This window comes from Chiroxiphia lanceolata, chromosome 2 (assembly GCF_009829145.1).
Source record: "Chiroxiphia lanceolata isolate bChiLan1 chromosome 2, bChiLan1.pri, whole genome shotgun sequence".
Taxonomy (NCBI): Eukaryota; Metazoa; Chordata; class Aves; order Passeriformes; family Pipridae; genus Chiroxiphia; species Chiroxiphia lanceolata.
Window position 1 is genome coordinate 92881307 of NC_045638.1, and position 17535 is coordinate 92898841.

Consider the following 17535-nt stretch of genomic DNA (forward strand, 5'->3'; position numbering starts at 1 on the left):
TCAGCCCCGCCGTTCCACGGACACGCATCGTTTTGAAGTGAAATTTCAACCCCCTCGAGACGTTGCTTCTGCCGGGTCAACACCGATTCCACCGGCAAGCGCAAGTAATACATGGCATAAATGACTTTTAAAAACACCCCCTCATCCGGCACCACTGGGTGGTAAAGCCCCTCTCGGGTACTTTGCGTGGGGATTAGCCAGCAGCAGTCTCTGGGAAATCTGGGTGCGGCGGAGAGAAGTGCGGGAGTTGTTACCTCTCTGCATTTAGAGCTATGGGTTTCCTACTGGCTCCCCGTTCTTCAAACAGTTAATTCTCCCGGCCGGTGCTCCAGGACTCAGATGGCCAAAATTCCTCTCCCTGAAGCCCGAGTCTCCCTTCCCTCCCCATTGGGTCGCAGCTTTTGGGTCTCTTCCGAGCTCTCCCTCCTATTGGCCGGGGACAGGTTTTTTTTTTTTTTCCCTTCTTTTTTTTTTTTTTCCTTGACAGGCGCACACAGCCTGCCTAACTCTTGGAGAAAAAAAAAATCCCAGAAGTTTGGATCAATCAGAGAGAGACAGAAGGAAAGGGGAGAAGGAAAAAAAAAAAAGAAATCCAGCCTGCAGCCCCTCTGAGCAAGTGCTGGGACCTGGGCTGAGCACACCCTCCCGGCTCTGCCTGCGGAGTATCTGCAGCCTCATGTAGTGCTTTCAGGAGACAGAGGGCTGGTTCTTCTGGGGGTGCAGCTGGGGAGGGGTGGGGGGGGAAAAAGAAGCAAGAGGCTCTGCCTCTGGTCCCCGAGCTGTGCGCTCCCAGCCACTGGTCGCTCCTCTGCCCAAGGGCCTGGGCTGGGGGATAAGATGAGTGAGAGGCGAAGATCGGCGGTGGCCCTCAGCTCCCGAGCGCACGCTTTCTCGGTAGAAGCCTTGATCGGGACAAATAAAAAGAGGAAACTGCGAGACTGGGAGGACAAGGGGCTGGATTTGTCCATGGAAAGCCTCAGCCCCAATGGCCAGCTGGGGGACAATGAAGACCCGACTCAGTGCCTGGACCTCAACCCCGGTTAGTGCGACTCCTTTCTCTTCGGGACTCCCCCGCCCGCCCCGCTCCCTCCCCGCCACTAGCCGCTCGCTGCCCGCCGGGAGAGCTGCGCCCAGCAGCGTGTCCCGGAAAACATCCGGGACTGGGGGTAGAGGAAAAGGAAGCAGGATTTTTGCGGAGATTTCTTGGAGTTTTTCCTTTCATTTTACGGGGACTTTTCTCCTACTCGCTGCGTCTCTTTTCCCCCCACAGCTCCATGATATCCCGGGAGGGGCAGCGTGCCGACTCCGCTTTCTCTTTCTCCCCCTCTCCTCCCTTTCCGTGCCTGTCGGTCGCGATAGTCCTTCACGAGTGTGTCGGGACACGCGGTACTCCTTGTTCCGGAGTTTCCCGGCCTCCGTTCGCGGAATTGCCGGGTGGGTCGGGGGCAAAGGAGTGGGGTGCGACATGCACCCATCTCCTCTTTCCGAGTTACCAACCAAACCTCCGAGTCTATTTCGTGGAGACCGTGCGCCCTAACCGGAGGTTTCGGTGGAGGAGGAGGAGTCCAGGATCAGCCCTGCGCCGAGGCGAGGGTCTCCGGCTCCTCAGAGCAACGGGGACCCGCTACACACCCCTGCGGCGAGCTCCCATCCGAAGCCTCCCCGGGCTGGGCCGGGCCCGGCAGCGAGTGGCTGGGGGCCTGATCCTTCTCCCGGGATCGGGCCCGCTGGGGCTCGGCGGCGCGGTCTCGCTCCGCTCCCGGGACGGAGCGCACAAGCCACAGCGGAGGCCTGGGGAGACGGTGGAGGGGGTCCTACCCTCTCCTTCCTCTCCTACTGCTCCTGGCAGGGAAAAGGGCCTCAGTGGGTGAGAGGGACTCCGAGGAGTCCGGCCCCGGGGACCGGGGCGCACGGAGCAGCGCCGGAGCCGCGGTCCCTCGGCCGGCAGCACAGTGTTAGGGAAGAGGGAGAACAACACTTCCCTCCTGGTGTCTGTACTTTTAATTTTAAACTCTCGTTCATTTATTTTTATTTAAAGGAGATCCAGTAGCTCGGAGCTATTATTTGGCTCCGGCGAAACCCCCGGTCTCCTCTTTTCCCTCCGGTCTTTTCTCTCCGGCCTAAACCGACGGTGCTGCAAAAGCAGCCGCGGACCCGCGACTACCCCGGGGGTGAAAACGCGCCAGGCCCCGTGCCCCCCACCCGCACTGCTCCCACGCCCTTCGTGTTGTCCCCACGCCACGTTCCCCAGCGCCTTAAAAAGGGACGCAGAGACCGATCCCGCTCTTATAATTGTAGTGTGGGGAGAAAACGAATTTTAGGAGATTTAACTTCGCTTTTAATATTCGGATGGGGGAAAAAGGTCAAGCGATTTCTTTGAGCGACACTGTGAGAAAAAGCGCAGAAATTTCCTCCATTTGTGCCAAGTCCGCTCCACCGCACTTGGAGAAGAAAACACCTTTTAAAAATTATTTTTATTTATTTTACATGACGTTCCCTGAGCTATCAGTAAGCATCAGTTCAAGACCCAGAATAAGAAAACAAACAAACAAAAACAGACAAACAAACATACAAAAAGGAGGGGAAAAAAAAAAAGATAAAGAAAGATCGAGGTGTCAAAAATATTTGCTGTAAAAAAAAAATTTAAAGTGTTTTTGAACGGAGCTAAAGACCGGGAACTCCGAAGACCTCGCCCAGCTACGCTCTCAAGGAACCGCACTTCAATTTGCTTTGAGTAGCAGCAGCCCTTCCCGGTGCGGATCCTAAGGAGAAGTAGGTAAAATCTATTGCCAGGGACGTCTCTTCCAGCGGAGGGACGTGAGTAAAGGAGAGGGGACAGCAGCGATCAACCAGTAAAAAGACAGCTCAGGTTTTCAGGGACTTCCCTGTTCAAAAGAAAAAATACGCGAACAAAACCAAAAAATCCAATGTCTAATAACAGAGCAGATCTGTGCGTCAGTCTTCTCTTTTTAGTACCGTTTTTCTTATTTTTTTAGTAGCAATAGGATATATTTTTGTGTAGTCTAAAAGTTTAACTTGCCCATTTCTCCACGAATTCGAAATGGAAAATTGGAAAACTCCCTCTGTACCAGATTGGAGAGCGGGACAGAATGACTGCTAGTGCCTGAAACCTCAGAAAGCAAACGTGATGTTTTTCATAAAGCAAAGGAAATCAAGAACAGTTTGAGAAATCATTTTTAGGAGGTTGATAGACTTTAAATAAAGTCCACGACTGTAATTTGCACAGTCACTTCATTAAACCTAATTCCTCCGAGGTGTACCTTAGCTCCTGGGTGAAAATTGATTAGCGGCTCTATAATGACCACCAAATTCCATCTTTACAAGACCTAATTAAGAACAAACTTTACACCTAAAGTATTTTAAACTTGCCAAATCTCCAGCGATATAGCAAAAAAAAAAAAAAAAAAAAAAAATAGAAGGGGGAATTTTTATAGTGTCCCAAAGGTTCAACAGTCAAAGCCACTGCCCCGAGTAGCGATGGCTGTTCCTTCTGCTGGAGGGATTCTTGGTACGGTGTACTCACGGAGAGGCCGCAAGTAGTACAGTACGGGCTGGGAAATTATGTGTTGATTTTGCGTGTGATAACGTAAATCGGGCTAGCCCCATTTATCGATCTTTTCGCTTAAAGTTCCTCCATTTCAGCTCAGGAGGGTCTGAAAATCATTCGCCGCGGGGAACTAAACATGGCCAAGGGCAGAGTAAGGCTTCGCTCTCCTTTTTACAGATCTTTTCCGTGCAGGCGGGTATCAGGATTTCTCTCCCACGCGCTGGCGTGGATTTTCCTCTCCATCCTCCAGGGGTGGAAGTGAGGTGGGGGTGTCGGCGGAGTGGCCCCATTCCGCTCTCGGCGTTGGGGCTTCGCCCCTTCGGTGCGGCTTTGTGCTGGACGAGTACAAACTGCAGCCCTGGGGGTGCGTGGGAGGCAGCGCTCCTCATCTCCCCGTTTTGGCGGAATCCTCGACCCCTTATGTGCCATTTTACAGCCGTGCCCAAACACTTCGATGATGATATTGGCGATACTGAGTCGCCCCGAGAGACCTCCCCGCGCTCCGGGGCCGCATCTTCCTGGGAGAAGCGAGATGGCAGGCTGGGAGGTGGTGGGTTGGGTGTGGTGTGGGGAAGGGTGAGAAAAGCAAGTGGATAAACCCCCCAAGTTTATAAAAAATATCTCCTGAATATCCAAGTTATTTATGTCTCAGCCACGAATCTTGTCGCCAGAGTTAATGCGTTTTTTTACGACTCATTGAAAAGGGCGATAAATCTGGATTTTAATTACGGGTTCTAATCACGACGTTGTGAAAAGGAATTCGGGATTACAAGCAGCTCTCACCGTCTCTCCCCCCACCCCGTCCACCTGGGGCGCGCCGGGCGTGGGGCCGCGGCCGGGCCGGCGGGAGGCAGGGCTCGCCCCGGGCTCGGTGAAGACTTCCCAGCTGCTGCCCCGCTATCGGGCTGGGCCGGGCTCCCGGCATCCTCCACCGGTCCTCGGTTCTGGCCGCGGAGAGGTGAAAGGAGCAGGACAGTGGAGGGGCGCCCCTCCGTCCCCTTGGCAGGTTTGGTTTCAGAGGGCAGCAAAACAATGGGCTCGGGTGTCTTCTGGGTATTTATAGACTTAACCTGAGCAGCGGAAAGGTCACGGGGGGCCCGGGCGTTGCCTCCCTTGATGTCTATATTGTTTACCGTCGTTTACGGCGGTGGCATTCGTCGGCCCTTCCCTCCGCCACGCTAAGGGCCCAGGGACAGACCGAGGCAGAGCCGAGCGCGCTCCTTTCCCTGTGGGCGCGTTTCCCCCAACAGAAGCGCGGCTGCTCCCCTAGGGGGTCGGGGTCGCTTAACTGTGAGAGGAGAACAGGCGCTTCAGAGGCAGAACAAAGCAGTGCGACTAAAAAGATGGAATTTTTCGGCTTTGGGACGGTCCTTTTCCTCGCAAAGAAACACGCGAGTCAAGTTTGTAAACGAATTTTGGCAGTGCAGTCCTTGTATCACACATCCTTTCGGCATTTTTGATTGCATAAATTAAAAGTGGCCATATCGCTTAAAAAAATCCCAAACCACCTGAAAACAAACTAACAAACACCCAATCAACAAACTAAACCAAAAGAAAACAAGGCATTGTTGGGAGTTTAATTTTTCGTTCCCTATGTTTATCTGAATCTACATTAGGGAATTACTGCGAGGTGTTGCAACGAGAGAAAACAATAAGGCACACATTTCAAGACCTACAACGTGTTTATTACAGCTGCTTATCCATAAGATTAAGATCCGAGAGCTTGACAAAGCCTTCTGTGGCTGTCAAGAGTAAAGCCTCCATCTCTTTTACTGAGGCATGTTCTCCTACCTCTCCCGGCAGGTTGCTCGGGCGTCCATCCCAATCCCGCTCCGCCGCAGGGCTCCTGCTCCTCCTCGCCCCCGGGCAAACCCCCTCCACCGGCGGGAGTGCGGAAGCCACGCAGTCCGTCCACCTTCCGGAGAGGCAAACAGATTTTAACAGCAGGAGAAATGCGATTGATCATATGTGACCTGTCTTTATTTTTTTGTTCAATACCCCTGCTTCTGAATGCTCATATTGATGAAGTCCCGTTCTTTGAGCAGTGGCTGTTACAGCCGCGAATAGGGAGCGACCTAACTTGATTTTTCGCTTCAGCTTTTGTTTGAGTGCTCGGTGGATGGGACTGGGATTTCAAGTGCTGGCAGAGAACATTTTCTCGTCTCTTCCCTGAGGTAGGGTGCACTGGTTTACATCGCCCTTTGCATGGTCCTCAAGGCTCACCAATGAGCAATGCTCTGTAACAACGAGGTGTAAGAGAGAGTGTCAGCTTTGGCTTGGGACTGGGAGTTACGGATGCGAAGTCTTTCTAACAAATTTGTGTATGACTGGGATTGTATGAATTCATTTCACCTGTTGAATCATCAGTTTTCCTCTTTAAGAGAGGATACGGAGCTCAGATCCATTGGTCCCTTGTGTACATGATGTAAGGAAACGCAAAAATCTGACTCTCTTAATGCCTCTGCTCCCCCCATGCTCCAGCCGCAGAGCTAATGCTCTAGCCCTTCTCAGAGGAGACAATCGCAGGAGGCAGATGGAGCTGTCCAGATGAGAGCCAGAAGAGCCCTGTGGGGGCTCGGGAGAGGGTTGTCTTAGTCAAGTTCATACAACTCTGACCTTGGAGCCAGGGGAGACTGAGAGCAAGAAGGATTTGTCCCTGCGATAACATGCGTCTTACTGACTTGGTGAACTCTGGCTGCTGGGTTTGTGAAACTCTTCCTGCAGAGAGGTGAATTCCTCACACTGTATTAAGAGGGCAGGTAACAGAAAAATAGAGACAAACCTTACAGCGCAGCAGAGCATTAGGAAAAGCACAGCGTGGCAAAAAACTTTCTCCTCTCTTTCATACGTATTTCAAATCTGCAGCATCTTTTACCCAGGTTTATTCCATCTGTTGGGAAGGGGAGAACTGCTGTTTCAAAAGATGTTTCTTACCTTTGACAAGAACTTCAGGAGAATCCAAAAAGCTTCTGTTACAAGCAAAAGTCAAGTAATTCCTTACAAACCATCAATCACTTCTCCCTTCTCCCATATGGGACTGAGTGCTTATATCAAATATCAGCCTAGCTATCCTCTCCTCAGGCAGAAGTGTTCTGCTTTATCTGTATCTGTCTTCAAGGAAAACTGATATTTTTTTCAGATGGAAAGTTGAAAGATGTCTTCCAAGAGTGCTACATTCAGGAAAGAGCATTTGCATTATTTTACAACACAGTCGGCGCCAGTTGAGTCACTTCTATTCACACAGATCACTGTGTGAACAGATTCTGTTCCTATTGTAATCAGTTGGATTCTTGTATGAATCTTAGGTCTCCAAAGATTAAAACTTTTTTTTTTAACCTATCTTTTTTCCTGCCTTCTCATCTAGACTAATAAGCTTACACTAGTTTAAATAGTGCACTAAAATCAGTCTGAGAGTATTCAGAAAATTCCTGGATATATTGAGACAGGATCATATGGCGTTTATATCAGTTCCTCTTGCAAGTAAAATCCATTCAACTGTGATTTAAGTCACCCCGTATTGAGATCTGTACTTTACACTGATGTTGTAAAATCAAGTTCAATGAAAAAAGCTTAACTTTTCTAAAACTAACAATGTTTCAGAGAACAACAGAGTTTCTGGGAGAGGCTGAGCCTTTCAGTGCCTTCTGATGCAATTACAGGATTTTATGCTAACTCTTAGCTCTCTGACAGTGCAATTACTTTGCAATAATGGGATGGGAAGTTATGTTTAAATTCTGACAGCAAAAGGAGGGTGAGTATACATGCAAATGGGTAGTATTTGTCAGCCTGGGAGCTGTGTGGCTCCATTGGGAAGAGCAGCTGTGGGCACCTGGGTGTATAGGAAAAGGCAGACAACTGGGATCTTCCCACTGTTCCAGTTCCTAATCTTGGCCAGATTAGGACATTGAAAGATTTTGGCTTTTATGGCTTTTTATTTGAACCAGTGTTTCCACAGGGAGAGTACCGTCCAGCAACACTGAGACATTTTTGTTTCCAGAGGAAAAAAAAGGTGTAGCTTTTTGTTGCTTATGTCCAGTACTGTTTAAAATAGGTTAGTATTGCAACCTTAGTGCCTGTGAAACATCTGCTGTCTCAAAAATACAATCCCGTTGCATTTCTTATGTTAAAAGCTGTTGCATGCTCTGGTGAGAAGTTCTGGGGAAAGATAACATAGTATGGTAAAATCAAATTGAAATATCTTTGAAAGCAGATTAAGAATTTTTAAAACTCTGAAAGGAAACATAGTGCCAGCTCAAATTCAAGCAACAATATTCGTGCCAGGGGCATCTTTTAATTGCATATTCTGCAAGGTCAGAAAACAATGAATCAGTAAATCAATCCAAGAAGTGACAAAAGCACTTGTTACAATAATATTTACAATAATATTTCCATATACCCTTTGCTCAATTGAGCTATTGATCTGACTGTATTTTGAAAGGTGGTGAAAGGACTGTCTAAGTCAGTCCCCTGTGACAGTGGGTTGTCTGATGTTTGCTGCATATTTGCAAATGCAACCTTACAGATGTTGTAGGGAAGGATTCACCTAGCAAATATCTTAGACCAGAACATACCAATTTGCAGCAATAGAGGATTTCTGAGGATTTTTCATTTTCAGATGCAGTAGAAAAGAAGTGAAGATTGTGAGGATTCATTTAGATTGAGTTTAATAAAAGCTTTTTTTTTTTTACTTCACTGAGAATCAGAAAAACTTAGGATTTGGCCAGCCTTTAAGTATTATTTTTTGTATTATCAAACTACCTAAAGTTTTTGAGTTATGCAACCATTTTAAAATTTGCAGTTAAAAAAACCAAGGCATTTTTATTTATACATGGGACTCAAATAAAGCATTTGGCCATTCAAAACTGCTTTGCAATTTTCCTTCTTCTAAAAATCAAAGTTCTTTGCCGAGTTCTGTAGGATTTCATGAAGTTTTCTTTTCTCCAAAGCTGGGTTTTCGTTGTTGATTCACTATATATATATATGCATACATATATATAAAATATTCAGCTAAACACTTGCACGGTAGAACTCAGCCCTTGTCAGTGGATGGTTTCACTTCACTGTCTCTGCACCTCTTCATTCTTCTCAAGACTTTTGCTTTCTTGGAAGGAAATCTTCCAGTATTGTTAAATGGACATTCTCAGCTATGTCTGCATGTGTAGCTCTTGGAAAAGAGCTTAGGAAGAAATCACTGCCAACCACCTTTAAAAGAACCAATTTAGAGTTTCTAAAGAGTACTTAACCAACTGGTTAAAAACTGACACAAATCATATTAATAATCAACACATTTATATGAATACAGCCACAGCAAAAATTGTTTGAAAATCAGTGGGCCAGAGCACACAGAATAGTTATGAATGACTTACAGTTCTTTGACTTCACTCAGGGACTGGATGCCCTCTTGGCTAGCATTGACATTTTTCCCATGACCGATGAATTAACAAACCCAAGCCTCTTCTTTTAGGAGCTTCAGGAAATGGAGAACTCTCTGATCAGAAACCTACCCTAAGTCTAAGGGGAAAATTGAAGACACCACAGTGTCTTTCCTTTTAATAAGAGCAAAGAACTATGCATTGTATACTTCCTAAGAAGCTGCACTAGTAATAGCAAAATCCTTAAAGAAGATACCAGCAGAGGCCATCATCTGTGAGGATGCCCATGCACATAAAATAATTCTAATGAGAACTTGTTATAACATTTAGAAATTCATGGTGCATATGATGAGAAGGTTAGGGAGTCTTCAAAAATAAGTTCTTCTTGATTTATCCCTGAAATGCCTGTAGATCAGTTTTGTAAATCTGAGTCTGCAAGGAAGAAGGGACCTTGGAAATAGATGGAAAAATTGACAGATAGACTTCTTTTTTTCACCTAATCACTGCACTGGATTGTCCTGAATCCTCCTCTAAGGATCCTATTAAAAGGTCAGTTATTAAATGTTCCTAGCTCTTATTGTCTTCACATTTGACTGCTTTACAAGCATCGCTTCATTTGATGAAGAAATTATCCCAGTGCTGCTCTGTCATCCCTCTTTCATCTTTGAACATGGATGCACTTTGCACAGAAAAATATTGCAGATTTATTTTTGTTGTACTTTAAGCAGCCTTTCTTGTCAGGGTGAAAAAATAGTAGAAGAAGACCTGTTGAGCGTTCCCTTGTACGCTCTCAGACCTTAATGGAAATACTCTCACTGGCTTTTTTGAAAGCAAACTTCATCCTTGAGGTTCTGCTAGACTCTGCTGCTGCCTTAACTTGTAATATAATACCATGCAAGAATCGGGATTGGCAATCTTAAATTTTTAGTTGACATATCCTCTTGTGAAATTGTGTATTGCCCCTGAGTTGGTTCTTTTATTTAATAAAGATTTTGGAAGTGTCCTATGACATTGCATAAACCAGTAGCATGAAGGCTGTTGGAAGCACACAGGAGGAAATTGCTAAAGGAGGGCCTGATTCTGTGAGATGCCAAGTATCTGCATTTCAAAGGGTTTTATGGTGCTGATTTTCAAGGGTGCAGCTTTTGTGACCTTATTTTCAGTGGTGTTAAGAACTTGTAATCGCCATGGAGATCTTGGCCTCTCATTTGATTTCTGCTCTGAGATACCCTAAACAGACAGCCACGGCCAGAAGGTAGCCTTCGTCTCACACAACTGTCAGGACTGGAATAATTTTGGCTTATATATGGGGATTTCTTTTTTGTGCCAGTCTGTAGGAGTGAAATAATCATGATGGTGAGGTTAATGTCTGGGAGATCACTTTTATGCTATAGATGGATCATGTTTGCTCTTCAGATTTGCTGCAAATGCCTGATGGTGTGAAAACTATCAGGTTGGATCGATACAGGTTTCTGGATTATGCCCGTCTTCACAATTTCTAAGTGCTCCCGCCCTTTCATTGTGTAATAAAATAAAACAGTGCTCCATACAAGGCAACAGGGCTGTTATTTTTAAACTGAAAAGTAGGTTTTTTCTTAAGAAAGCTAAATCTCTTTTACACCAGAAGGTTGTAGGAAGCTAGGAAAATATAGAATACAGCCCATGACTGTGAGTGCCTAATGGTTTTTATTTTGCTCTGGAATTTAAAAGATAAATAGAAGATTTATTATTGTAGGATTTGGGGGTTTCCTGTGCCAAGCTCCTTGGATCAAATAAAAAAAAGTCTTCATTTACCATCAAACAACCCCAGCAAACTCTCCATCTGCCTAATGGCAAGCCAGGCGCATTATTCGCTTCAATGCTGGGGAGTGTTAGCCACATAAGACTGTAACATCACAGTTCTGTTATGCAGGTCCCTGCAACTCTGACGGGGTGGCAGAGAGCCTACACTGCCCCGTTAGAGACTGCTTGGATTATTCTGTGCATAGTAATTCTATTTACTCCATAACTCAGGAAATTGTGCCTGGGCTGGGGAAAGGGAGGGCAGCTGTGGAAGTGCCTAGCAGTGTGCTGTAACAGAAATGGACAATAATTAATAGTTTTTGTGAAAATATAGGCATATAATGCAACTTCAGGAAGATAAACCCCCTCATTCTGCTTCTTGGAATCAAAGACTCGATTGTGAATTGGCTGTTTATTAAGAGTGTTTCAAGACTGATTGCTTCAGTTACATTAAGATGCTGAGCTTCATTTATCTGGAGTAATTTGGGAATAACTGATTTAGAAAAAGTGGAAAGAGGCTGGACTGAGTACATACGGGGCACATAAGCAAGTAATCCAGTATGGTTACAGCCCTTAAAAGAAAAGCAGTTCAAACCCAAAGGAGCATGGAAAATGTCTGGGGCATTTTTTGGCTCTGTTCTTTTGCAATGTCAGATGCCCTGCCCCGGTCGTGCTCTCAGACACCTGCTGGACTGGAATGTCTATGGGCTTCTGTAGGTGCTGACTCGTCCTTGAGCTGAGAAAGCATAGTAAAATAGTACACCAAGAATAAGAGGGCTGTACCTCAGCCTGGATGAGGACTGGATGCCCCATTTTGCTCTGAAAGGCTCACTCGACCAGGACAGGGGACATAATGCGCCAGGGAATGCACTGGGTTAATGTTGTGTTTACAGAGTTACATGTGCACATTATCCTCCTGGGAATTAAGTGAAATCAGGCAAAATCAGGAAGACATGAGTTAATAGGGGTAAAGGAGTAGAAAACCAGGCAGAAAGGGGAATCACTGTTGGGAAGGCAGAGGAGAATGAGGCAGGAAAGGGAGTAGTTCAGGCCTTCATTTCCTACCCACCAGCTGCTCTCGGCATGAGAAGAAATTAGAAACTGTTTTCAGACTTTCTTCCTGCATCTGGGTACCTTCCTGGTTCATTTGCCCCCCACCCCCCCTGCCCCCAGAATAATGAATAACATGGTTCCTATAAATGAAATACACTCTTCAAAATGGTTTCTGAAGGCAACTTAGTACATTATATGAGTAAATGTAATAATTTGGTGTAGCTTAGATATGTAAGAGGGGGAAACAGTAAACCTCTCAAATAAGCAGAAGTTTTCATGAAAAAGAGTATGCTTTCTTCCCATGGTCCTTGTTCTCCATAGTTTAATGCAAAAAAGTTAGGAATTTCAGGTAAAATTATAAAGCTCTTCTAGAGGAAATATTTTCTCTTACAGCAAACTCCACAGGATTTTTTAGAATATCATTTAAAATCCTATTTACAACTTTTATCACTTTATTCAGGCCTGCAGCCTTTTTATAGTCTACAGATGTTACATGTGGAGTTGTCTATTTTATTATGCAGTTGCATTGGCTGTACATTATTGATTTCCATTGCATATAAACATCATATGTTTCAGTGCTTTATGGTATTAATATTTAAATTTTCAGTATACAGAAGTTTTTTACATTCCTGAGAGACTATGTTAGTCATTATTGCAATGAGTGTAGTTATTTATTCTATAGGTATACCTACAGGCAATTTCTAATTACTAATTAAATAATGTGTAGCACATTTCTTATTGTTAAGGACATAATTAAACTCAATTTATGATAATCAAGTACTACAGACAATTCAATCTTCTCCCTCTCCTCAGAATTTCTACTTATTATTTTTTTGTGTGTGTTTTTCCTGGGGGCATGGATGGAGGGAAGAGGGAGGCAAATTTTTTTAAAAACGTCTGTCTGGCTAGGACCCTGTAACTTAAATCAAGAGTCACAAATAATAGCAATGGTTTCTTGCTACAATTATTTGTAGTGGAATGAGAATATTTATTTGTAAGCTCACTCTCAATCATTTAATTTATGAATATTCAAACATCTACTGAGTATTCATGAAAATGCTTGACAGTCTTGAATTAAAATATAAGTAATTACATCTCAGATAGTTGCTATTTGCTGTAGCATTTATGCAGTGATGTTTGCCATGCAGATAAACGGGAAGAAAAAGCTTATTATTATGGTCATCTAATGAAGTGTATAGCAGTTATTTTGTATTTCTTTCCTGAAAATTGTGTGGGTTTTTTCAATCTTTTTTCTATTTCTGCTTCCTTTTTTATTTTATTCCAAGTTCACAGTCGTAGTATTTTTTACTTGTCTGAGTCATGACTTTTCTCCTGTATGTCAGGATGCTCATTCAGCTCTGTTTCTAAAGCAAGAGGTGATTCATTGTTGGCACTTGGGCCGTTGCACGTACTTAGACTGTTGACTCTTTGTGACAGCCTGATGATCTCCCCTGCTTACATTTAACTGTACAGCAGAGCATCATTTCACATCCAGGGCTTCAGGACATTACAGTTGCACAAAGAATAATATTTTGAAGGTGTTGCTGGTTACTCACAGTCCTTTTATAAGACAACACTCACACCAACTGTTTACACTGTGGTTGGCTAGTTTTTTTCCCATGTACATACTAAGATGTGATTTTCATTGCGTATGCCAGACTTTGCTTCTTTGAGCACAGCAGGTCAAATGCTCATAACTCTTCCCCCGTACCTCCACCATTGGGGAAAAAGGGACTTCAACCAGGGTTTGTCATTATTTTACTTGTGGTCCGAGTTTGACATAATTTAATAATAAATTCAAAAGCATGGTCGATGATATTTGAGTAGGAACTCAAATTTCAGCACAGTGGAAACCCTAAATGAAGAAATAATGAAAGTAGAGTTATGTGAGGTAGAACAGAGGTCTTGTTTTGTTCCAGTGCACAATCAATTACAGGTGAAATTGCCATTTATAAAAGAATATTTTGTAAAAAATAAAAAAAAAGAAATTCCTGAGCTATGTTTCCTCATCTTCTGACTAAGATGTTGGGGAAAAAAACCCTTTCTTCTTGTATATTTTAACAATAAACAAGGGAATAGAAAGCAGTAATTTCTTTTTTGCAAAGGCAGAGGAATCTGAAGCTGAAGGCTTTGTTTGCAGAGTTTGTAGGGCAATTAAAAATAGCAGGATTCCCAATTCAAATGGTTGGCTCAAAATGCAACCTTATTTAGGAAGGAAAGCACAGGAATAAGTCAGTGATTGAGCCTCTTGCACAAGGAATTTGCCAAATTGGAGATCTAACATTCCCATTTTCTTCAATTAAATTTTGACTACCCTCACACAAATAAAAAAGTTATTTTTTTTACAAGGACATGACTTTCAAAAGCTATTTTCAATTATTTTTTCTTTGTTTCACTTCAGAAGAGTGTACAGATACCTATTTGGGGCCAAATTCAGCAAACAGCTGAGAACTCTAGCCCATTTTGTTACAGTATTTTCAAAAAAGCATAACAGTGACAGACGTATACAAAGTATTTAATACTCCCCATTTTTTATAAATATAGTTCTCCCTCTTTCTTTTTGCTTTTGTTCTAGGATTTCTTTTGTTTAAGAACTGAGGATTTTTTTTCAGGGAAGACTTTCCAGCTCTTCTTAACAGCTCAGAAAAAGTGACTGTTTAATATTGATCAGAGTTCTAATTCCATTTTGCTTGCTATACACTTCCTCCACATTGTCTGCATGTATAAGTCTCTTTCTCTATAGGTAGATTTATCATATGTACATGTATATATTATATATATAATACATATTATTACATATATGTATTATATATGCTATTATACTAATACTTTTCTTTTTTATAGGAATGTAGCATAATCTTTTCCTAAGGTCACTAAACCACCAAATTTAAACATTTAACATATTTTAAGGATTTTAGAAATACCAGTCTTCTCTGTTCCTATTTTGCAGTTACAGTTTTTTATGGCAACTAGTATTAGATACCAATGCTACATTTGGTGGCTAAAAATAAGAGAATCGTGCTCTGCAAGAGGTTTCATGCATTTGATAATGAAAGCTCCTTTCATTTTACTATGAAATTTTCACACCTGGTTTTGTATAGAGCAGGAAAAAAAGGTCTTGGGTTTTAATGGGAGAAGCATTGTTTTATGTATTGATTTATCCAATTAAGTTTGCAGCAAGCACCTAATGTTCAGAAGTTGAGTCTTTGCTGTCTTTGGTGAGAACCACTCAAAGCCAAGAGCATTCCCCTTTACCCAGCAGATATATTTGTGGTAGCAAGGTTTTCGCTCCAGGGCAAAAGTGGATTTGAAATCCTCTTTTAGAGGGGCAATTCAAAAAATTCACTGTGTTAAACAGAAGTGCAAGAAGCTCTTTTAATGAAAGACAGATTGTAAGCATTTGCCTAAGATTATCACGCTGCTAAACTGAAGCAGAGCAGCCGAAATTCCTGCATCATTTACATCCCATGAGCAAGGCGAGGGCAAAAGCTGGAGGGAAAATATTTGATAATATGGGAGCAAACAGCTGTGAGAATGAAAAAGCTGCACTTTCAGTCGCTGAATCTCTTAGGAAAAGAAAATAATAGTTTAGTCAAAGCCAAATGAAGCAAGCCCTGGGCTGTGTGATGCCATTAATCATTACAAGGACACTCTCAACATGGATATAAAAAAAAAAGAAAAATCAGTTCTGATGTCCTCCAGTTTCTTCTCTCTTTAAATACTCTGGCTGGCACTTAAAACTGTATAAAACTTTAATTTTTGTTCCTGGGATCTTTCCCTCTTTACGTTTGCAAAGATGGTTTCTGTTAAGACAGTTTCCTCCTTGCTATCTGAGGCCCTGATCCTGCCAAAATGTATTCATGTCCTTTATTGCAGTGAGTCTCCCACCCAAACTCCTCCCAGCAGGAAAGGTGAGCTCACATTTATGTGTTTGTAGGAGCAGTGCCTAATTGTAGGGGAAATGGAAACTGTACAGAGTTCTGTCTGTGGCACAAAATAAACAATAGAGAATATGGAGTAAAAGGTATTTCTTTAATACTTCAATTATAAAAGCAATAGAATTAATCTGTAACTTCAGTAAGAGATACACCCTTCAGAGAGAAATGTAATTTTTCATGTTATAAGTATATAGTTTTAAGCAAAAATAGCTATTAAAATAGCATATCTTGAAATTATTTTACTTGCAAGGTGAGGAATTAGGTTCTTTATTTTCATCCTATATCTTCCCTTCAATGTAAAACTGTCAAGCCCTTTTGTTGCTTTCCATTGAACACCAGTGAGACTTTGATTTTATTTCCCTCATGCATGATCTTATTTCGCACATTTAGCTGTTCTGATGGTGGAACTTTAATTTAGTCCACTCAGAAATTGCAGTATTTATTAAATCATTTTTTATGGTCATAACAAAAGATGGAATGTTGAAAAAAAAATTAAATTGTGGCCCCTTATATGTCCTTATTCAGAAAAATAGTCTCACTGAAGTTTCTGTGAGCCAAAAAGTAGATCGGATGCAATTTAAGCATTTACTTGAGCCTAGAAGCCTAACCAACATTTGAAAATGGTTGGGGGACAAAAAAGAGTGAGCTTAATTTATTTACATGCCTTCAAAGATACTATCAAGTTTTAAAGTATGGTATTGCCATGCATGACCGTAATTGAAAAATCTAGTCTAGCCATAACATGCTACCTTTACCTTGTGCTTGAGCTGGTTGAGATAAAGACTGCAAACCTGCTGTCATCTTACAAAGCTTGGTAAAGTTACTGCACAAACTGCTATTGGACCCAACATGAAGAATGGGAATGATAGAGGACTGAGATGTTAGGTGAGAAATTATCTTTTTTTCTGGCTATCAGCCTGAGGTAAAAGTTATGGAAAGGTGTTTTGCTATTACTCAGTTTTTGGACTGCAGCTGCAGGGAAGTTACGACAAAGAGAGGTAATCTTTATTTCTTGTTCTCTCTTCTTGCACACTGGTGCAGCTGTTCTACTGAGAGTCATTTGCAGAGCACAGGCAAGATGTTATTATTTAGATCTTGTATAATAGAATACGAAGGACCACATAGCAGCAATCCAGGAAGATTTTATAAGCTTTTTCTACTCCAAAGGCCCAGTTTTGCTCTTCCTCCGGGCCCCGAACTCTTCATTGCTTTTAAAGAGTGTTTCAGAGAGAGAAACAAGCTTCTTGTAAGAAACTGTTCAAATGACTTGCATCATGTCCTGATGCCACCAGAAATGTTAGTTCCTCCTACCCCTTCCACAATGTTTGTATCCTGTTATTTACCAACATTTCAGCTCCACATACATTTCCTTGAATACCCCATAGCATCCCAATTTCAGTCCTGACTTTTCTGCTACAGCCAAGCACAGGAAAGCATTTTTTCCATCTGGCTCCTGTCTCAGGATATTCTGCTGGGATGAGCACATAGAGCAAGTAGCCAAGAGAGCCTCTTCACTGAGGGTGCTAATTTGTTTAGTCATTCATTTGCACAAAATGTGAATTGTAATTCATTTGAGACCTCTATCCCTTTGTCAAAGTTGTTTGAAGCTGACAAGTGAGTCAGTTTGGATCAGTGGGTTCAGAATATTAAGGGGAAAAGGAAAATTAATCAGCTGATGGCCTTCTGCGAGCCTAATTTCCTAAGAAATATAGATAAAATGTTTGATACATAGACAGACAATCTATCCCCTTACTTTGTATAACCCAGTGTTCAAAAGAGGTGCTTTAGGCTAGAGTTATTTTATGTGCTTATGAAAGGATGA

General features: G+C 42.8%; 1 protein-coding gene across 1 annotated transcript in view; it reads left to right on the top strand.

The window, feature by feature from the left end:
• Positions 1-519: 519 nt before the first annotated feature.
• TBX15 (T-box transcription factor 15) overlaps positions 520-17535 on the top strand; it is a 92427-nt gene continuing 75411 nt past the window's right edge. Inside the window, exon 1 of the mRNA XM_032680592.1 lies at positions 520-1039. Coding sequence (XP_032536483.1) covers positions 838-1039 — 202 coding nt within the window. The 5' untranslated portion in view covers positions 520-837. The remainder of the gene's footprint in view (positions 1040-17535) is intronic.